The sequence below is a fragment of the Lepeophtheirus salmonis genome, chromosome 6 (genome assembly GCF_016086655.4).
Source record: "Lepeophtheirus salmonis chromosome 6, UVic_Lsal_1.4, whole genome shotgun sequence".
Classification (NCBI taxonomy): Eukaryota; Metazoa; Arthropoda; class Copepoda; order Siphonostomatoida; family Caligidae; genus Lepeophtheirus; species Lepeophtheirus salmonis.
This window is the reverse complement of record NC_052136.2, coordinates 30,005,578-30,028,488: the sequence shown is the minus strand read 5'-3', so window position 1 is coordinate 30,028,488 and position 22,911 is coordinate 30,005,578. Positions and strand designations below refer to the sequence as shown.

At 28.6% G+C, this 22,911-nt stretch overlaps 1 protein-coding gene across 2 annotated transcripts in view; it reads left to right on the top strand.

Moving 5' to 3' along the window:
- Positions 1-3,298: 3,298 nt before the first annotated feature.
- Positions 3,299-22,911, top strand: part of LOC121119593 (multiple PDZ domain protein) — a 50,757-nt gene continuing 31,144 nt past the window's right edge. For both annotated transcript variants that reach the window (XR_011780518.1, XM_040714294.2), the window contains exons 1-3: positions 3,299-3,965; positions 20,697-21,002; positions 21,067-21,201. Coding sequence is in view for 1 of the 2 variants with exons in the window: in XM_040714294.2 (XP_040570228.1) it covers positions 20,997-21,002; positions 21,067-21,201 (141 nt within the window). In the remaining variant the exon portion in view is untranslated. The remainder of the gene's footprint in view (positions 3,966-20,696; positions 21,003-21,066; positions 21,202-22,911) is intronic.

Below are 22,911 nucleotides of genomic sequence, written 5' to 3'. Positions count from 1 at the left end.
ATCAAATATTGTTCATGTAGTGTTGGTTTGATCACTTGACTCATAGTTTTAGATCTATGGATTTCAAATTGAATGTAATGAAGGCATAAACTTCCTTCTAACGATTAAATGACAAATAGTCCAACTTTTGGGAAGAATAATTTAATTTTGGGTTTTTTTTCTGTATTTTTTTGGAGGACAAATTTGAGAGAGATGCAATGGACTAGAAAGGTATTGAATATTTAAAAATGGGTTTATGTAGTTATCAACTTTTAGAAATTCGTAGATATTTATAACATGGAAATAATAGATGATTTGGAATATATGGTTTCAGAATTGTATAGGAAAACAAATAGAAATGCGAATGCAGTTGTTATTTTTTTTTCAAGATAGACACGAATGCAAATGACTAACAGATTCCAACACAGATAGAGAGATTCCTACGTACATAATATGGGTTTAAATAATTAATAATCAACTAAAGGTGATTGGGAGTGCAGAGAACCATTTTATTTCGCTCTCTCTCACAAACATTTGTTCGGTAATCACAGTAATTCAACTGGGAAGAATAATTATCAGATATTGGAAAGAAAATATTTGCAATTAACATCTATTATTGCTGATGGTGGGTAGGGATGTGACTTTTGTAACCCACAAGAAGAAGGCGGGACAAATACTTATATTACGATTTAAGACTCTTGTTAAAATCAACTGCATATTATATGATTTGGTGAGGATAAATTGCATTACCACTACAGGTTCTGTATTTTTAATATTTGAAATAACAATGGAGAAGGGATAACTTTATTATTAGAGCTGTAAATCCTAAGGATTTTTTAAAGAAAGTTCCAGTTGGATTCATGATTTAAAACAAAGTAATTATTCCCAAGTCCCTTGCCATTAATACATAGTGAGACTTGTATATATTTATTTAATCTCATAGCAGCTCGTAGCTAATCTAGTTAAATGTCATGACGGCTAAAATATTCTTCAAATTGTGAGGGCTACCACGTCAATTCGGGGTTTTTTTATTTACAACAAAATCTTAGTATTTACAACTCAAAGTATACTTATATTTATTTATATAGTAAATGGTTTTTGTTTCATAAATATGCATTTTTAAAATTATTCAAAGTAGCAAAGTTAGGTGATAATTATTTAATTTTTCTTTTAGATGGTGATGTTTCCACTACAACGATCTTTTAAAAAATTAATATAATATTAAAAAACAACAAATATAGTATCCGTTTTTCCTTTTCTAATAATAAAACTGTAATACTGGATTCAAGTATTACATGAGCCAAAAAAAAACTTGGCTTTACTTACACCAAAAAAATCTGAAAATGCCTCAATCTTCCCGAAATTGTTTGTAAAAATTTCAACTTAATTTGAATTCGAATCATTCAAAAGCATTCAAATTTCAAGTATCACTAAAAAGGACAGTAAAACTTAATGTAAACGCTCATTTCTTATTAAAAGAGAATTAGTCTATTATCCTAACATGAACTCGACTCTACACAGATCTCAAAACTTGAACTCGACTAAACTCGTAAATTTTGACACGAATTCAATACCATAAAACGTTTTCTATAACAAAATCACTTACTTATGGATAAAACTAACTACCCTACTAGCAAAATACCTAATTGGATGTGTTATATTTTATGTATATATATATACCGGGTGTGGCAAAAAATCTTCACACTTCGTTTTTGCTACATAAATCAAGGTTTTTGAGAAAGTAGTAAAATTGTTCCGGTGAAATACTTAAAAAAAACAAAAAATTAAATAAACAAAAACAAAACGAGATCTTCCCCCAAATATTAACAACCTCAAGAACATGGTCGACTAGTACTGAGATGCCCTGTCTGAGGACTACATCCGCAATGGTGCAATGCTTCAATGATTGCCTAGAAGCTATCATAGCTGCCAAGTATGGGTTACATCGATGATTAGGCTGGTCAAGACATCATATTAGTCATTTTTATTTTATTGACATACTTTATTATAACTGGTTGCTGAAATACATATTGATCAAATTCTAGATTGAAAGTGTAAAGATTTTTTCACTGCACCCGGTATAATACACATACATATTTAATTCCCAATAACCAACCAAACACAGGCATCAATCTTTTCTCTGACCCAATTATTCCTAACCTTTTCATCCCTACAGTGGTCCTAGGCATATTTTTATGACCTATAAAAAACAGTTCTTGGAAATTGTTCATGTGAACACTTTTTCTCGAAATAATTCATACTCTTGTTGATTTTAATGATTTTTATTTATATGAATAAACTCATCATACAACAGGAGGGTTAACCAAAAGCTATTATCTTGTTTTAAATAACTTATAGCAAAGTCAAGGCAAGCTTTAGCATTTTTTTCACTAAGCTGCGGCTTCTGTTAAGACATATGTTTATGAATACATCCTTTGTGGAATACTCGTTCGAAGGGAACCCGTGACACTTTTATCTCTGCCTGGTCAAGCGTTTTTATTAGGGCCTTATTTATGGGTGACGTCTCGCCATACCTTTTTGCGCAAGTTTGGAGGACACCTTACGATTCCTGGCAGGCCCGTTGAGTTTTTTCAATGTATTGAATCTCTTGTGTTTTTTATTATGCTATTGACGGTTGTCACGCCTTTGAAATGATTTTGAGACTCTTTTCTTCACTGTGGGCTCACTGAATTCCTTCTTCTCGACCATGATGACAATTAATTGAGTATGCCCTATAGACATTTCCTTTATTTATACTCTTCTGGAAATATTTTATTTTTAACCATTTGGTCAATAAAAATGTATTTATTACATTATGATGTCAAGAAATAACTTTTAGACAAAGATTATCAAGTTTGGTTATCCTTGTAAAAATGACCCATGAAATTAAGAGATTCTTGAATTGAGTACTGATGTCATTATTTAATTTGTTGGTCATATATAACCGATAAACAAAAAAGAAAAAATGAGTTAGTTTCAGCCCCAAAATCACAAAAAAGAAAGACACTATGAATACTTTGAGGACAAGTGTATAAATTTGAGTGGTTATCTATACCACCATATATTGTTATTTAGACAATATGTGTATACTGTTTGATATGTATGTACCTATCTAAGTGTACATAAATTTAGTCTTTTCTGGCTTTCTCTTCGAGATTATTGTAAATATGGTTGTATGTACTCTACGTTCAACCATATATACACATATCAAGAGATAGTAGAAGAGAGGGAAAAAGAAGAAAACGTGTAGAACATCTTCTTCCCATGAAGGACAAAACATCTGGTTATGTTTATGTAGGCACTACTTTCCATATTCTTTGTCCTCATCGAGTTCAAAAGCTAAGAAGGTTGATACTTTGTACCTAAATGTATGTATATTTCGGTACATAAATATAGAATATGTACATTTGTGTGAAGAAAAAAAGGAAAGGAAATTTGTTATAAAGGAAAAAGAGAAAGTGGAGGGAGAAAATAGAAAGCCTAACCAAAAAATAGCTAAATTGAGCGTGCTTCTTTGCCTTTTTTTAAGAATGTTATACTCACTCACTCGCTCACATTGAGACGAATAAGTAAAAAAAGTAAGTTGAAAGAGTAAGAGAGAAAGAAGAAGCAGGAATAGAAGAAAAGCAACTCAATAGCAACATTCAAAATATTATATTTTAATACATACATTACTTTACAAGAATATTAATCATTCAAGCAACGATTTGTTATGGTGATTTAAATTATATTTATGTTCGAATTAAGTTTAGTGTGACTTGTGCAGCATTCAGGAGCAAAAAAACAAACCCCTCAAAACATTATACAAAAGTTAGTTACATAAGAAATTGTGACGTGTGAATTTGGTTTTACTACATACATCTATTGGTGTACCTCTGGTTAGTCTCATAGTGATTGTAAATGTGAAATGTTTCAATACTCTACGTCATACTTGAGGTGAATCTAAGGATCCGTTTTTTGGTGTAACAATTCCCATATTTTCACAGGTAACATTATTGAGTTCATACAACATTACACTTTTATGAGACTCTAACCATGTTAATATTATTTTGAAAAAAGGAGAGTAGATGGAAAAAAAAGAGAAGGAAAAGTGGAGTAGAGGTTGCGTGTTGAATGATTGAATTTTCTAATACTACCCTTAATTATCCTCACATAAATTTGGTTAACCGTTGTTTATGTGATGGGCATTAGATATATTTTATGTCAAATTGTTACTTGCAACTTATTACATAAGCGGGTTTTTTTTTTAATTCTTGTTGCAAATAAAATCCTTTTATAATTTTCTTTTTGCCGTAGTTATACGTCATGACGTTGTTAGATTGTGTATGTTATGGGAAGATAAGAAATAAAAAATAATAATCTAATTTGAAAATCAACGTAATAAGCCTACATTAAAATGATATAACAAACATGATAGGTAAAATCATTTTTATTTTATTTAAAATAAACTGTCACACTTTTTTCGTATTTTAGACATTTATTTTCATGTCAAAGTAATCGTTTTGTAATGTAATTATCAACAAATGAAGAAGTCTTGCAACTGAATAAAAATACATTTTACATTGTAATAATTATTTCATAGATTGGGTTTATATATTATTTACATTAAGCCTCTTCCAATTTGACTTTTAATATCAAATGCATGTAAACTGATATTATTCCCATTCTCCAAAGCCTAAATAAAGTCATTATATATGTCACTTTGCTTTTAGATCTTGGATATGCTTGCCAATTAGCTTCAATAAGAACGTTTTTCAAAAGATTACATAATTTGGAATATTATTTTCTCGTTTTCATTGTAGCTTCCCAGAGCATGCATTAATAAACATCGTGATATACACTAGACCAACCATTTCTTTGATAAAGCCTATTTCATAAAATAACGATTGTAGAAAAGAAGAATTAATTATTATTAAAAAGTTGAAAAATCCATTTTGTGGTTTAAGTTATTAGTCATGGAACTGTGGAGTGTTTGGTCCAAGTTGAAAAAGTACTCCAAAAGCAATTAATCGAGATTGATACAATTTAATGGAAGAAAGAACTAATATTTTATTTAGGATCTATTCCTGTCACATCTAATTTATAATGAACATTTTCTTTATTAGTGAGTTTGTAGGAAGGACCCCTTATAAAACAACATCGAAAGAAGACATTTTTTGAGGGAGGGTAGTTGTTATAATATCAGTTCCTTTGTAGTTCCTCATATTCCCTTTGTATTGTATAAGAATGTGTCTGTATGTATCGATTTTTCATCTTCAGATTACTTTATATGAAGTAATTTATGTAGGACCTCTAGTAAAATTGATTTGATTTTTTTATAATAGATTAAAAATGTTAATCAACGGATTTTTTGATTTGATTTCCAATATGAGTAGTTGTTTGTAGCTCATTTTTGAAGAATTTATCATGAAGATATACGTCTTGTACATAAAGATAGAGGATATGTCTTTAATCTCAGGAATTTTAAACTTATATTATGGATTAAAATCGTAAGTGTAGAGGACTCAACTTGTAAAGGAATTCATGAATTAGTCTATGCCTTGCTAATTTTAATTAAACAAATCGTTATCATTGTCCATAATGATGATTAATTGATATTTATCTTATTTCAAATTAGTTTTAATAATTTATTAGTATATAAAGCTCAACTTTTAATTCTCATCAAAACTATTTTTATTTGAAAATCCTATCAAGGATTTCTCGGCATTGGTGTTGAATAATCCATGATCATATTTATTATAGATATTGATATTCTAATAGTAAATCAGTTCATACATTTTAACTTGATAATTTTTTGTTGTGGACGTTGAGTATTTATTTTATAAATAGAACAGACATTTCTCTTATTTTTTCATTTTGTGCTAATACATTTTTTTTAACCATAATGTTACAATTTTTTGGGATATTATCGACAAAAAAAGATTAAAAGAAATGGTCTGATTGAAAGGATCTACAGACAAACACAGAACTGAGTCAAGACATTTACAATAAAGGCGATGAATACATAGATAACATAGTAATATTTGGAATGCATGAGATTCTTCTACATATATCTTATACCATGACATCCTGAAAATTTATTGCAATAGAATTGATTATCAAACATTTAAAAAAAACAGTCCTAGTTAGTACATTTTCGATGTAACCATAAATTTTGACTTTAATATATTCTATTCATTGAGCAGAGTAAACTTCTTCTAACATAATTGAAATAACTGTACCCTTTTCAGTTAATTTTTCATACCTTACTTTTAACTAATGTAATTTTCCTTTCGATATCCCACTTAAGCCCTGAATAATGGATGATAGTTGTCGTAAGTATGGCATAGTTGGCAGACAGAATATTTTTTTAAATTATTTATTCAAAGAAGAGGAAATACTTCTCTGGGTAGATGATTGAGTTTCCAGCTTTAACTGCTTTGAAAAAATGATATTTTATAATTTAAAATTAATTGAGCTAGCTCAGAAATGGTTTGAATAAAACTGTTTATTAAGATAATTGCATTAGGTTTGATAACATCCTCATAATTAGTCTTCAAGAAAGCAAGTAAAATAAGAAAACTTTGTCACCGCCAAATTAAATATAAATACCATAGAAATTCATTAATTTTATGTGTGTTACTGAAAATACCTGGAGGCATTTTTTTTTTTTTATAGATATTAAACTAAATCTTACTTTCAATCTACTCTTTTTTTATGGGTATACAATTGGTATTTAAATTTTGTTTGAGCTCGGAAAATTTTGAAATATCATTTCCTCTCAAAAACTTTTACACCCTGAATTATATTTCACCTCAACTCAACCATTGTCATCATGTTAGTCCTTGGTGTAATTGTGACTTCTGTTTTTAATTCTATTAATGTTATAGCATTTTTTCGTAAGATTCGTCTTTTAAGCTTTCCATCTGTCCATTTATTTTCTGTCACAAAATCTTCATGTTCAAAGAGGAGGAAAAATTCCTTTTTTAGAGCAATCAACTGATTTACTATCTATATGAACAATAATCGTTGTATATCAGCACTAATCAGATATTACTTGAATTGATATTCAATATTTTTTACTAGGTATCTAATTTATTTAGTTGATTTCCATTGGTTAAGAATTTTAATTTTTACTGTTGGAAATTCATGAAAATAAGTTCTTTGAGCTTTTAACCAACTGGCATAACCAATGTGACAACAAAGAAACACACAAGTTGATGGCATATTTCCCGTCTAGGAAGAGTAATCACTTTCTATGAAAAATATATATTTACTTATAAATAGTTGACGACAATATAAAATAATTAATTGAATCAAAATAGAAATTGTTATAGTAGAGATGTTGCGTGATTTAAAAGTGAGTAGTTTATCCAGATGCTAAATAATCTATACCCAAAGATTAATACCAAAGTATTAAAATTTTCTCAAATATTTCAAAAGACTTATTAATTATTACTAATTTTCAGTGTTTATGAAAAACATCAGAATTAAAGTTGCATGACTCTTGAGGCAGTCATGGCCAAAGTCCAAAATTAATGTAACTAGTATATTTGGTTAGTTAAGACAAAAAAGTACATTTTTAATTAATGTTTTGCAAGAAAATCATTGAAGCTATAAATACTTAGAAAATTAAATACTACAATGGAGGCATTAATTGTCTGTTTGCTCCTGATTAGCTTTAAAAAAAGATTCTTTTTAAGAAGGGGGGAGGAGGGGATTTAAAAAATTTTATATGACATATTGTACAATGTACATACAAGACAGCAGAAAAGTGACAGGCTCTCTCTCCCTGCCATAACTTTGTAGATTGACGTTTATGATATATATCCACATATTATAGAAAATATACGCATAGAATATGTAAAAAAGTTTACAAAACTTTCAAGTACATAAACTCCTAAGTTTTTTTAATTCATTTTTTTGAAAAGTAGTATTCATTCGATTTTGTCCTTTAGGTACACCCCTCTCCCCAAATATTGGTGTCATTTTTCTTTGTAGATGCTCATTGTGTCTATATTTTTTTATAAAAAAGTACGTTTTATATGTACATATATGGTTAGGATCCAGTGCTGATTTTCATACTATTTCATTTAGAGCTCAATTGTGTTTAAATACATGGATTTAAACAAAAAAATTATATTATAAATCTAAAAAAAAATATGTAAGTTTCGAAAATCCATCCAAAAAACAAATTTTTGTGCCATTAATGTCATTTAGAGTAAGAGTAAATGAAATATTTGTATTTATATCTGGATTTTTAGTTATTCAAAACATCTCTAACAGTACCTTTTCCTGCTTTAGAATAAAAATGTTGTATATGGTCGGTTTTTACAATTGTTTAAGAGAAGCAGGATTTAAAAAAAATACCTGTAAAATTCATGTCATAGGTAGTAGCTAATATATAATATATGAATACATACATTAATAAAAGCCAAAATATTAAGACTAATGACAAAGTTATTTTCAAGATACTGTTTAGGATAGGCTGGACTTGAAGCAATTTCTGAAATTTAAACCAGACAATCTGGCAATTTTATTTACATTGAAAAAAATAAATACTTATTGTCATAGTTTGGAGCTACAAGTAGTCAACAAGAACTCAACATTTGAGGGGTTTTGGGATACCAAGGATTTACTACTACAACACTGAGTGCAATGAAATACTTGTATTTCATGTTTGAACGACTATTACTAATTTATAACTATTCCATGGTAAGTGAGATTGAAAGCAATCAGTCATATGTATTTGAGTGTTCTTAAATGATCAAATTGAATGATAGCAACAATTAATGGGTTGTAGTAATAAATAAGTACATAACATATATTGTAAGTTACTAGTGGTGATATCAAATCATACTAACTAAATTATAGAATTATACATCAACTTTTTTGTATATGTATTATACTCAAATGTATCATAGGTGTAAAAAAATGCAAATATAATTTACTTTGAGGGTAATTCTCAAAGTAAATCAATTGGCATTCAAAATACTTTCATTAATAAATAGCTTTCACCTTTGATAGTTAAAAAAAGTAATAATAGACAATGCACACCTAACATACGAAAAAACGTCATAAAACTTCACATAATGTAATGCCGTGAAAATATAAATATTTTATAACTTTTTCAATAAAATAAAATTATTCTTATTAGAGTATAAATAGGTATTCTGTATGTAAGAAATTTTGAACATTTAAGTATTTGAAAGGTTATTTTTATCCCTTTCTTTCTTTCGACATGAAGCCCCAAAGGTATGAAACAAGAAATTAAAGCATTGAGTGACATACTCAACATTTTTGTAAATGCTTAAATGCTCCAAAGACATTAAACTCTTTACATTTATATAAAAAAGTTAGGTACATATGAAAATAAAAAGACCTGGAGGAAATCTTCTAAGAAATAAAATAAAAAATGTTTATTTTTTATAAGGAAGTCAAAGCACATTATGTATGTAATATGTGTATGTAAATTTCTTGAATCAAAGTCCCCATTTTCTTAATCTCTGTTGTGTTAGTTATGAGCCAGCATTTTTTTTAATTCTATTTTATATATACAAAAGCACTAACTTTTTAACGAAATAAAATAGGGATATTTCTCTTTAGTAAGCCAAAAACGCTAACGAACGAACCTTACTTTAACGTTTTTTTATCTATATATATATAAAATACCTTCACGAAACAAAAGAAAACTTTGAAAATATAATTTTTTGAAAAATATGGAAAGGAAGGCATTAACGTACCTATATTCCTTCAAAAGAAGAAAACTTTCTTGTTGGTACATGATTATTTTTCTAAAAAGTATCATGAAATGTCAGAAAACTTTATATCTCTACATAGATATACTTTGTTAATAGTAAACAGATCAAAAATACAGTATGACCAGAAATTGATGGGGGTTTTTTAAATGCTTTAAAAATGCCGAAAATAAGTATTTTTTCAGATACATTTATTTACTTACCAATAGGGCGATCATTAAGCTTTATACATTTCTAAATTCGTTTTGACATTCCCACATACGATTGTTCAAAGTCTCAGGTGATTTTTTTTCCAAACTTTTTTCAATTTATTTTTTAAGCACATTTTGATTGAGTTCCATCTAGGTAAAGTAAAGTTCACACTTTTTTGATTAGAGATAAGTGAGAACTGTTGGCGAGCTATTTATCTTTACACCAGAAAGAATCAAAATTTATTGAACACCATTCTTGCCCCTTTTATGAGTGGTGAGATAGAAAATTTCCTTTGGTGTGTCAAATAACATTCTCCTCTTTTTTGGGGACATTTTCTTGGGTATAAGACAATGCTGAGATGAGAGACTTATGGAAGATCTCTGTCACATAATATTCAGTGGAATCAAGTGCATGTCTAATACTGCCAGATGGCTAATACCCAAACCTGAATTTTCAGTGTAAATTTTATAGTTGAAGTTAGTTCTACAATTACATCACCTTTATTTATTGCACATACTCGATCTGTTGTTTAAGGATTTGGTACATGAAGTAGCTCAAATGAGCTCTTATCACTAAAAAAAGACATTTCTAGTTATCCACGGTTTTTACGTTCTTGAGAAATTGAAATCCAGCTTTCCTTTGATCTTCCTGAAAGAACATATATTGCAATCTCTTGTTCAACTCTTAGGGATTACTACATTCATTAAACATTGAACCCCTTCCTCAGGCATTATAATCAAAATTAATTTTGTTGAGGTCTTTGTTTGAAATATATATATGCATACGAGTGGTACAAAAAATATGTTTACATAACGTTCATATTAATTTTTATTAAAAAATGTCGCTACAAAATTATGACCATAATTAATAACTTTATTTTGAAATGATCCAAAATGAACCCATTTATAACTATTCGAAATATGCAAACATATGCATGCAAATATTCAATGAAAGGTACATGGAAATATATGTATAGTATATGTAGTGTTGGGTAGGTCTAAAAAAACTAAAAAGACTTCAGTCCTATCAGTCTGGTCCTAATAAAATGTGTCTCTCCCAGGACCGGTCTTTATTGGTATTTCATGGTAACCTCCACAGCTAAAATGACGTAGTTAGTAACTAAGTCAATTCTGTTATCGAAGTCTTATCATAACTTATTTCAAGGAGACAAGCTACCTGAAGTTTTTAAGTAGGAGGTGTGTGACTAGAACTTTTCGTTATATGTTCTAGCTACTCATCCATATTATTGCTCTTCGATCCTAGAAAGGAGTGTAAAAAATAAAAAGATAGCTAGGACTGAAGGATCGACTAATCGATCCTTAGTACGGTTGAATGGCAAACACGATCAGACCGATAAAGAAATACTAAAAAAAGAAGGGATTAGGAAATAAGTTCAAGAACCAATCCAACACTCATTATATCTTAATTATATTAATGTCAAAGGTATTCTCGCCGTAAAAATAAAATTATTTTGAATGTTAAGATACAATTTACAAGGCTTTTTAAAATAAAAAAACTTTTTTTTTGCATGTGATTTATTTAAATCATATAAAGGTTTTTGATAAATGAACGTAAATATGTATTTTGTATAGAATACTATTGCTTTTAGCAAATAGTTTTCAAAAAGCAATAGAGTATAATAGGATAAATCTATATACCTATGTAGGGTCTGCATTTCGTACAAAAAAGGGCTAAATTTGCATAATATTTATTAACATTTGTATAATATTATATTTTTTAAACCTTAAATTATTTGTGTGGGTACCTTCATGTTACAACCAAAGATGCACTAAAAATTAATTCATATATTTATAATGTATACCTACATATTTTATTGTTTTTGTAAAAATATTACCTTGCAAAATAAATAATTTATTTTTTAATTAAGTAAGTATATTTTGAACATGCAACTCTTTTCTTTTTGAATTTTAAAATTTGTTAATAATAATTCGGTCTAGGGCTTATTTATAACCATAAATATTTAGTATCATGTAGGTGTGTGTTAGGGGTGGTGCCTTATGTTTTAGATCAAAAAAATAATGAAATAGCTTTTTTTTATCTACATAGACAAAAAAAAAATTAAGAAAAAAGACTCATGAAATGAAAATAGGGAGAAACAGCAGCTGCAATATTATAAGGGCAAGAAAATAATAAACATAATCAAAAAGACAAAATTGAAATACGTAAAATCTTTTATTAAAAATATCTGGATATAATGATTGACTAAACCTCAATTATTCAATTTTAAGACCTTTTGATCTCAATACTTTATCACTATATACATTCACGCTTTTTTATCAATACTATTACCACTTAGATGATTGCCTCTATCTAACTGTAAATGCAATTTTTGCGTAACTATGACAAACAACTACAAGTTGAGAGCTCAGTTCATGCTTCCGTCAATTTGGAAAATCTGATCACCTTATCTCTGCTCATATAGAATGGAGTATATAAAAAACATAGGGGAACACTTATTTTGTACCAATGAGTTCAAGCCAAAAAAGGAATCCATATTTGAGAACTGATCTCATGTGGATTCTAAAATATCTGGGATTATAGTAATTTGGGACTATTATCGTTCAAAATTATTTTACCCTTAAAAAAGTCCCCAAATTAAAAGTAGGACTAATAAAACTTATGTAAAAGTATTTTTTATTATTAAAAAGTGTTTTTATTTATTCTGTATCTCGTTCTGAACTCGCTATATATCCATTCTTAGGCTGAAAATGATGAAAAGCTAAGCTTTTCTTTAAACCCTTATAACTTATTCATAATAAAATTGATAAGGAAAATCATAGTTTATATTATACAAAAAGCATTAAATGTATAAATTAAAAATATATCTATTTAAAAAATATACATCTCCAAGAATTTTTTTTTTCTTTCAATTTGGATTCTGCACTCATAGATAAATTATATTATTGTCTTCAATTCATTTTTACAAAATTTCCTCCCTTATTGTTCCTGTGTAATTTATAAAAGAAAAAAATAAAGGTTAATATTATATTTTTCGAAACAAAGATTATTATTTGCAATTTCCACTCTCAGCAGCAATCAGGGTATCCAACCTCTTCATGATATATTTCATGGTTTACGAATATACGTGAACTTGACAAAAAATTATTGGCTATGCGTGAATTTTCACCTATTTTTGTGCTATTTTAATGTCCATAAGCGTTATTTAAAGTCTTCATTGTGCCAGAGACCTAACGATGGCTTCACTTTTACTGCATTTGTTGGTATTATTATTGACAATACGATAAAAAAGGGTAAAAATAACAAAAATGTAGGTACGTCAAATTAAAAAAGGACGAAATTAAGAAAACAACTTAATCATTCAAAGACAAATTGTTCACCCTGTATGTATATTTTTGCATTCCTTTCATTTTGAAATAAAGTGTATTTTTGTCTATTCACGCCACATAGCTATCCAAATTTAAATATAAAATGTTGTAGAATCATCAAAAACACATTAAATCTCTAAATAGACATTTCTTATATTTATATTTTTGCATATATATTTAGCTAATGTTAGATATTAAATCCATGTAATTAATTGAATATCTAGAATTCCCCATGAAGATACATGCAAACAATGATTTTTTAAAGAGTCTACATAACATTTAAACCTTCTTGAGTAAGGACATGTTGAGATATAAAGCATTAAATGATGAAAAATTAACAATATTTTTTGATGTGGAGGATATTATTACAATTAAATTTATATAATTTACATTAAAATGTTTGTGCCATTTTTCATTGATTATATCTACAAAAATATTGTGACTTTTGAATTATCATTATTTGTGAGTTCAATTTCGTATTAAAAAGTTTAAAGATATATGAAAAGTTCAATCACTCATAAATATTTAATATATACTGAGTGTGTGAAATCAATAGTATTTTTATAGTTTTAAAATATTTGACGTATGAAGCAAGTAATCGAAAGAACTTTATCATGAGTTTTGTGCATCTATCCAAATTAACAAATACATAATATATATTTTTTCCTCGTGATAAGAATAGATCAAGCCAATAATTTATTTTTGTTTATGTTGGACCAGGCATCTCGGGGGGTAGTAGCTATAAATTGTACTTGATCACTTTTCAACCACAACCATCAATAATAGACAAGGGGGGTTAAGATAATGGCAGCAAATTGATTTATATTATAATCGAGGAAAATGATGGTAAGAGTATTCATTCGTTTTTATGACTGTATGGGATAGAGTGTCATTCCGTTGCCATAAATAGGTTTTATTAGAATCAATGACATTTACCAGGTATGCGCCTATGAAGAGAGACTTTTTTTTTAAATTTGAACATTTATTGAGAAAAAAATAGTAATTTTCAAAGTATGCGCCTTCGCTAGCCATACATTTTCCCCATCTTTCAGGCAATTTATTGATGTTTTTCCAAAAAAAAATTGTTTGTCTTTGGCTGGATAACAGCTATCGATCCACTTTTGGCTTCAGCGAAGCGTAAATCATTGAGTGCGTTTATAATTTCTAACTGGCGACACTTAAGGAGCAATACTCGGAAGTATCATTTCATAGGCACATACCTAGTATCTCTGAGTAGGGTTTATCCTTGAATGGTATCTCTTCAAAAATTAAACAATAATGTTAATTGTTAAAAGCTTAGAAAATAAAAAACCCTGTTCAAGTTGCTAAACATCAAAAAACTTGCACTCTAAAAAATGCTTCGGATTTACAAGATCTTTCCTTTAAAACTCCCCAACAAATCTTCATTGTTACCACTCGAGGTTAACTTTATATTTAGTTGTTCTCTACTCAAGAATGAAGGAATAATCAAAACAGCTATAGAAAATAAAAACAATGTTCAGGATATCAATATCAGAAAAACTTGCATGCTAAAAAATACTTAGAATTTACAGTAATATCCATAGAAAAGGAAGATACGTGAATTTTTCTATGAAGATATCAGCTGACAAAAGTTGTATACTTTGACGTAACAATTATTTATTTTTCTTAAATTATAATAGATAACTCCTATTAAATATATAAACTATATATTTAACTCTAATTGACTCTGATGGTGTAAAAGGTAATCAATCATAAACTTCCTTTCGCTTATATTGAAATTATTGTACATTGTGACGTCATCACATAGAAAGATTAAACCTGAATGCATAGAATATTAGAATGTACTGGATTCCTTATTAAGGTACGCCACTTGGTTGAAATTCCAGCTAGTACTACTACCTAATCATTGGAGGAAGTAATTCAAAATGGGAGTAAATATCTAAGAGATAATAAGCAAATTGCGGCAGCAAGATATAAATTACTCTATTTTTGAGGATCTTGATGAATTTTATTTCAAATTAAAGATGTTGGGGAGAGAGGTAGAAATTTAATTCGTTACTGGACTGGAGTTTGTAAGTCAAAGTAGTTTATTTCAAAAGAAATAACTATATAGAGTTATACTTTAATTTATGGAGTATATGTATGTATATAAAAAGAAATTATACTTGAAGTGACCCTAACAAAAAAAAGTTGTGTTTTTTTTCCCGACTTTTAACCATTATTAATACAACAATGGTATATATATATTTTTATACAATATAAGGCCTTTAAAAGTAGAAATTGTCTTTTGTATAAATTTTATCAAATGTTTTGTTTTTTCAAAATTCCATAATATACGTATTTATATATTTTCAAATTTATCCTTAAATCTTGGAACATCCTATTTTTTTTTTTTTTTTTTTGTTCGAACTAAAAGATTACGTTGGGTTCCTTGAATTGCTTACGCACACGTATTTTCTTCCCTTTAGCTAATGCACTTTACTCTATAGAAAATTTAAGGCTTAATACACAAAGATAATAATAATAAAATATATTATGTCAAAATGCTCAACAGTGAACCTACTTTCATTCCCTTAATTTTAAGTGTCGTGTTTATTTTTTATTATCATGCAGATTAGGATCATAATGTTGAGAAATTCTTCTATATTTTGATCATAATTTTGAAAAAAAAAAATTATATTATGATCAAAATCACTAACTTATTCTTTTTTAAAATAAGTTTATTCAAAACAAAAATAATTTAAAAGTTATAAAAAAGTTTGTGTCATAAGGAAAAAATATTTCTTTTTTAACTTATTCCAGGCACTAATGGTTGGAGTTAGGATTTATACATCATTACATTTAACCCAATAATGTCATATGTATTAAATTTGATACAAGAGTCTTTGGAATCATCAATTTGAACACTTAAAATTTTTTTTGGCTTAAAATTATAAATATTTAGTCAATGGATCATTAAATATATAAAAATGAGAATTTCTTACATATATAATTTTCATTTTGCTTAAGATAAGAGAAAAATAAGATTATTTAAAGAGAAATGTAAAATGATTCCAATAAATATTTAAAAGTGATTTCATTTGATAATGAGAAGCCCCTAAAACTTATTTTAGAGTTCACTCATTCCAATCCATCTATATATGCCATTTTTCCTTTGAAAATCTATCCGATCATTTTCAACTGATAATGATTTAAAAAAAAAATATATAACTTTTTTTGTCGTAATGCTGTGGAAAACATGATAAACAAAATAAAAAAAGTAGCAATTCACATACAGTCTCTATGGAGGAAAAGAAAGAGTTATCTAGTATCAGGTATATTATACAAATTCCTTTCTAAATTGGCTGATATTATATTATTTCATCCAGTGTTTATATATGCATACAACTACATATACACCAAATGGGGAAACCAAGACCAAATGATCCATATTTATGAAAGTTAGTTGTCGTAGCGACACTTTTTTATCCAATAGGAGCGTTTATTATTATTCTATAACTAACTACCCAGCCTCTATGAATTCACCCTCCTTATAACTGAATTAACTACGTAAATTCTACGAAGGGAAGACAAATTTTCATAGAATATACCTAAGGGGAAATGAGTAAGTCATGTCATAATAAAAAGCGACATCTACCTTGAAAAAAAGCATATCACTACGACTATGTATCTCTTCAATCTAAAAGGTGCATTTAGTTACTTTGTTTAAAAGCTTTAATTCTACACTTTTTATTTCATGATTAAATGTGGTTTATTTTTGTAAGAACACGAGGAGAAGGGGAGAGTGAGACATATAGTACACCTGAATTAAGACCCTTGTTTGCTTATATGCTGTGATTAGAAGAAATACCTATATTAAAAGTTCTGGTAGAATCTAAAAATTTTAGTCGGGTCTCAAATCTTTGCTCATGAACCAATAATGGTTACAATTATATCTGAATTATTAAGTAGTAAATCACCGTTTATATGATTGATTTTTTTTTATCAGTATTTTTTTCCCTTGAAAAATATCTAGTCAAAAAATTGAAAAAGTTTGTTAAAAAATACTTCTAAATGTCAAAAAATACTCTGTTTTTAAGGAGTATTTTTTTGTGTAAATAACATAAAGCATTTTCAAAGGTAATTTCATATGATCATGTATTCGATCAACATCTTTTTTTTTTTTTTTTTTTTTTTTTTTTTTTTTTTTTCTTTTTTTTTGCAATTTGATATCAATATAACTTTAATGGCATATCTAAGTCATAAATATACAAATTGTATGCTTATTTATTTCAATTTTTTTAATGATTCTCTAAGAAGATTACTCAGCAGATAACTTATTCCTTTGTTTATCCTTTGAATTTTGTGAGGGATGAAAAATTGAATAAATATGTAATAATTTATTTCGTTACATATATAAAGTAAATTCAATACTTGAAAAATAAAATGCTTTCAGGAGGAATATTTTTTTTTTTTTCTAAAGTTGGTAATAAACTTTTTTTTATTTAAACATTTTTAACCTTACAAAACATATGACATTTACAAATATATTCATTAGAATGATTGCTAAATACCCTTTTGAAAAGTGTTTAAAATTTTAATAGAATTACATTTCAAGGTACAAAGACGAATAGTATAGAGACTCGGTCTAAGACAGAATATTTGTTTCGGTGAAATGTTTTGTAGAACAAATGTGACGGATATTTCGGTCAAGACTGTAGGCCAATTTTTTTGGTCATATTGTATGGACCAATTTTTTCCCCTATCTTGATTTATGAGCTGTACAAATATGATTTATGAAAAATATTTAACCTCAATTTTGTAACTTACTTGACGTCATCAACGATAGATATAATCAGTCTACGCTGAACATTAAATGAGACTTCTTTCTTTAGTACTTATCTATACCGAATTTTTCTTTGATACCTTTCCAGACATAACTTTTTTAAAGGACCGAATTAGTTTTATCCACTAAAAATCATAACGGATTTACAGACCAAAAGCAACACTAATAGCTATACAATAAAGGTAGAGCCGAGCTATTTCCATATACAGGGTAGGGCAGCAAAACGTGGACTCGAGAGATGGATTTACGAATCTATTTGTTTTTATCAATAATAGGGAAAAAAATAATGTTAACAAAACATTTAGACAAGGTTTTTGCAAAAAAAAAATTACTCAATATGGCCACCTTTATTATCAATCACAACTTTTACATGTAGCCTGAATGCCATGCATGAGTTGATGAAAAACTCCTCTGACAAGTTATCCCATGCAGCCACTAAAGAGTCCACATTTAGGTGTGAGATCCTAATGGTTTCCCTCTCCAAAGTGTCCCATATAGAAAAGTACAGTGGGTTCAAATCTGGTAAGGAAGGGGGACATATCTCTTTGTACCAGAATTGAGCCATGTTATCTGCACATAATTTTTGGGAATTGGTGGACGTGTGAGAGGGGGGCGCCATCCTGATTCCACATGTAGTTACCCTCTGGTTAGTTAGTCTTCAGCCATAGCAAGATGGTGTACCTAATCACCTTGTAGTAGGCCTTCTGGCCTATTTTCTGTCTAGCCTTGAAAAAGAACGGAGGGATCTTTCCATCAGAGGCCACAGCGCCGATAACCATTGTTAGGGCCCGATATTTGGTTTAGTAAACTCCTTGGGCCTCTTTTTTTGTTTCCGCAAGCCAGCAGTTGTTCCGGTGGTAGTGGAATTGATCAACTATGAAAATCTTCTTGTCCAAGAAAATTCTCAGAACTAACCCATTTGCCTTGATCCATCTGAGGATTTTCTTGCACCTCTCGAGCCTTCTGGCTTTCATACTCTCTTTCAGAAGGTGGTGTTGGGTCTTTGTTATAGAAACTAAAACCAAGTTTTAATTTATAGCCATACTGATGGTCCTGGGAGCCACAGAAAAATTGTTGGTGAGGCAATTCATCTACTTAGTGGGATCTTTCTTTATATTCCTCTCCAAACTTAACTTGACCTTCGTATGTATCTCTAAATTATGCATCCACTTCCTCACATCATAGAGAAGTCTTTTGCAAAAAAAATTTTTGTCTCGGCCAACTTAAAAACCTGGCTGTTAACACTCAACAATGTCCCTAATCTTCATCACATATGAACCAGGATATACAATAGAGCAATTTGATTTTCAACTTTTTTTCGAATTTTGATTACAGCTATTGCGGAAAAGTTGTCATATGCTATGAAGATAACAAATGCAAACTGCATTATCCTATGTGGTTACCTTTAGGTCGCACATCTCGATCAAGTTATGAAGAAAAGCAAAAACTCTTTACTTAGTCAATATCAATACTAAGAAGAAATTGTACGTTATTTTGCAGAAAATTGTTTTAATAAACCTATTTTTAAACTATAAAAAATGTTAAATTTTTTTTCTGCTAAAATGGTCCCTTGGAAGTAAAAAAGATAATAAAATTTTATGACCTGTGTATATTTTGCATCTTTTTTTTTTTACTTTTTTATTCTGTTATTTTTTCTTTCTTTTTCCATAGAATAGCTTTAGAAAAAAACTTTATGAATGTTTGTTATAGATTAGAATATTGTACTCCAATATCATAATTAATTAATGCAAATAATGTTGTATTTTAATCCTTGTTGGGAAAGTAAAGAACTTTTGTCTCCTTTCAAACTTTTAACTAGATGTACATTCTAAAGATGACATCGCAGGAAAATGAAATGTATAACAAACATACTATGTGTAAGTCTAAAAAACATATTTTTTTCAAAAATTCCATTTGATTTCTTTGTATTTTATTAAAAAAATTACTTTGTAACAAAATTAACTAATTTATATAGACATGCAAACAAAACCCTGTATAACAAGTACATTTCAAAATATATTTTTTTTGAAACTTCAAGATAATTTAATAATAATACATTACTACACTTTTAATTTTATAAAACTTTCAGAAGCTTGAAGCTGTCGTCGACTTATTGTAGCCTAACATTATTTTTATTTTATCGAATAAAATAATGTAAAATTTTACATTGAGAAACTGCCTTACAATTTTTTGATTCTTTGAAAATCGATAAATATAAAAATTAAGGAATATAAAAAAGTTTTACGAGCAAATTCGACAAAAAAACACTTGTTTTTATAACCATGTAGCCTTAATGACAAAGGTCTTAAGAATTACAAAATAATGAAGAGTAATGCATTCAATTAATGTACCTAAGTTATTAATGAGGAATGAGAATAGTTGTTGGAACAGGGAGGGGGGGAGGTATTTAACTTCATCTTTTAGGAACCAATACAACCATACTGTAATTTTAGATATCTACAGAATTTTTTTGTTGTCTTGTGTTATCTTTTGTTCATTCTCATTTATTATTTACTGAATTGATAAACATATCTAAATAGATTATTTGTTTGTTAATTAGGTCAAGGTATATAATTTAATTTACTTACTTCAATATATGATAGTTTTTTTGTTTTTTTTTGTTTTTTGTTCTAGTGACGAATGAACTACATATAAGGAAGCTTGGGATTGTATCATAATGTACCAATGTCAAAGGATCATACTTTCCTTAGTAGTGATTGATAAGTTCGTCAGAATACCGACAATTGTCATATAACAATCTTCCTCCGCTTCCTCCCTTCCTACTCTATAACTTCCCTTCTTCTCAAGGATTTTCAATCAATCCTCTTCTCTCTTTTTTCGTCAATTGACTACTTTTAAACGTGTATCTTCAAATTTATTTATGAACATTTCCCAGCAACGAGTACTAGATGAAGCCTGCTCCCATTCAAAGTCATGGTGGTAAGTACGTCACTCATTTACGTATAAGTACATGCAGATTTATAAGCACCTTTTTACAAAACAGTTGCAATGCGATTGGGCTCAGATCCAAGTAATTGTGTTGACCAACGATGGAAATGGGTTCGGTTTCGGAATCAGTGGGAGTAGAAACTCTGGTGCTGTTGTAAGAAACATTTTCCCTGGATGTGCTGCTGATAGGGTAAGATATGTTTTAACCAAATTTTACTACTTTACGACTGATATTTACATCATGGTTTTAAATGGTCATGTATTTTCAAATGTATCCTAAAAAATGAGCATATGCATATATGGGACCAGATTTGGTTAGAATGACTGTAGAAATGATATTATATAAATTCCATTTAATTTGAGTTTTGTTCCATTTTTTTTTTTTAACTTCAAGACTCTATAGCCATTAGTTTTACACGTTGAGCTTGTGTCCTTCCACTTGCTTAGGTGGGCTAGAAAAGGCCTATGTCCAGTATAGACTTGTACAATGAGACTTATTAAGCATAGTATGTGTTTGTTTAATACCTTCATCTTTTTTAGATCTTTTGCACCAATATTGAAAGAAGTAGTCATGAATTACCTTCTTTATGTAGCTTGTAGGCGTCCCAAGGTTCGGTACGGTATAATAGTAAAAAAAAAAGGTTCACCAGGTGCCAAAAAAATGATTTGGCTTGATCCAGATGTACCTCATACCACTGGGTGTTCGTCAACTGGTATGTATTTTGTAAGTGATTATCTCGTTTTGACAATGTTTTATTTCTTTTGATTCAAATTCGTAGGTGTCATATCAATATTTAAGGTACAAAACATATTTCTGGTACAAAATATAAATTTGATTTTGTAAAAAAATAATGACCAACTCAATTCCCTGGTTTATTTATAAATGTATAATATTTATACTAAATTAAGAATGAAAAAAAAATAATAACCAAAATTTTATAATATCAAAATTCTTAAAATGTGATTATTTATGATCGTACCAAACCGTAAGGGTCGTACCAAACCGAACCGCAGATCAACCTCGTACGCTAAGACAGTTTTTTTAAGTGAATTGGAAATGCTATTTATGTACTTTGTTGAATCAAATTTTATGTATCTCTAAACTACACATACACATTAACTCCAAATTTATAAAGGACATATTTATTATAAATAAGGATATTTATCACTGGAATTAATGTACAAATGAAAGGAATTGGGTATAAAAAAGGCAAGTCTTGACGGGTCTTAAAGAAGATTAATCCCCAGTCAAAGATTTCCTCTTTTTTAAATATACTTATTATGTCAAAGCACATATTGAATATTCTTAAACGATGGGATATTGGTTTTTAAAGGTTTTGAATATCCTCCCATGACTTTATATGATTTATTGGGGAGATTATCTAGGCATTATTTAATGGAGTTACTATGTTAAGTGAAGGGTTTTAGGCTAGCTTAAATATGAAATTTTTTTGTATCTCTTTATGTTTTATCGATTATCACTATGCATTTGTTATGAAGCTGATAAGTCAATCATGTAAAAAAAAAAAAACTATATCAATATATAGTCTCCTGGATATTTTTGAAAGCGTGTTTCTAAAAGTCAACTCTTTTTGAGATGTTACATATGAGAACGTTATCTCACATAGAGTAAATTATTAATTATACCAATCCGTGATACCCTGTCAATAATATGCAAAAGTCAATCTTTGAGTTCCTACTCCAGCACATACTTATAGCTTTTGTATCATCTCAATATTTACGTCATACATACAGCCATACCTTGACATTCAAGTTTAATTCGTTTTTGAACGTAGCTCCTGAGTAAAAGTATTTTATTTCATTAGAATCAACGTTTAACTTTTATAAATAAAAATTGAAAAGGATCTATAATTAAATCGTTAAGATCATTCAATTACAA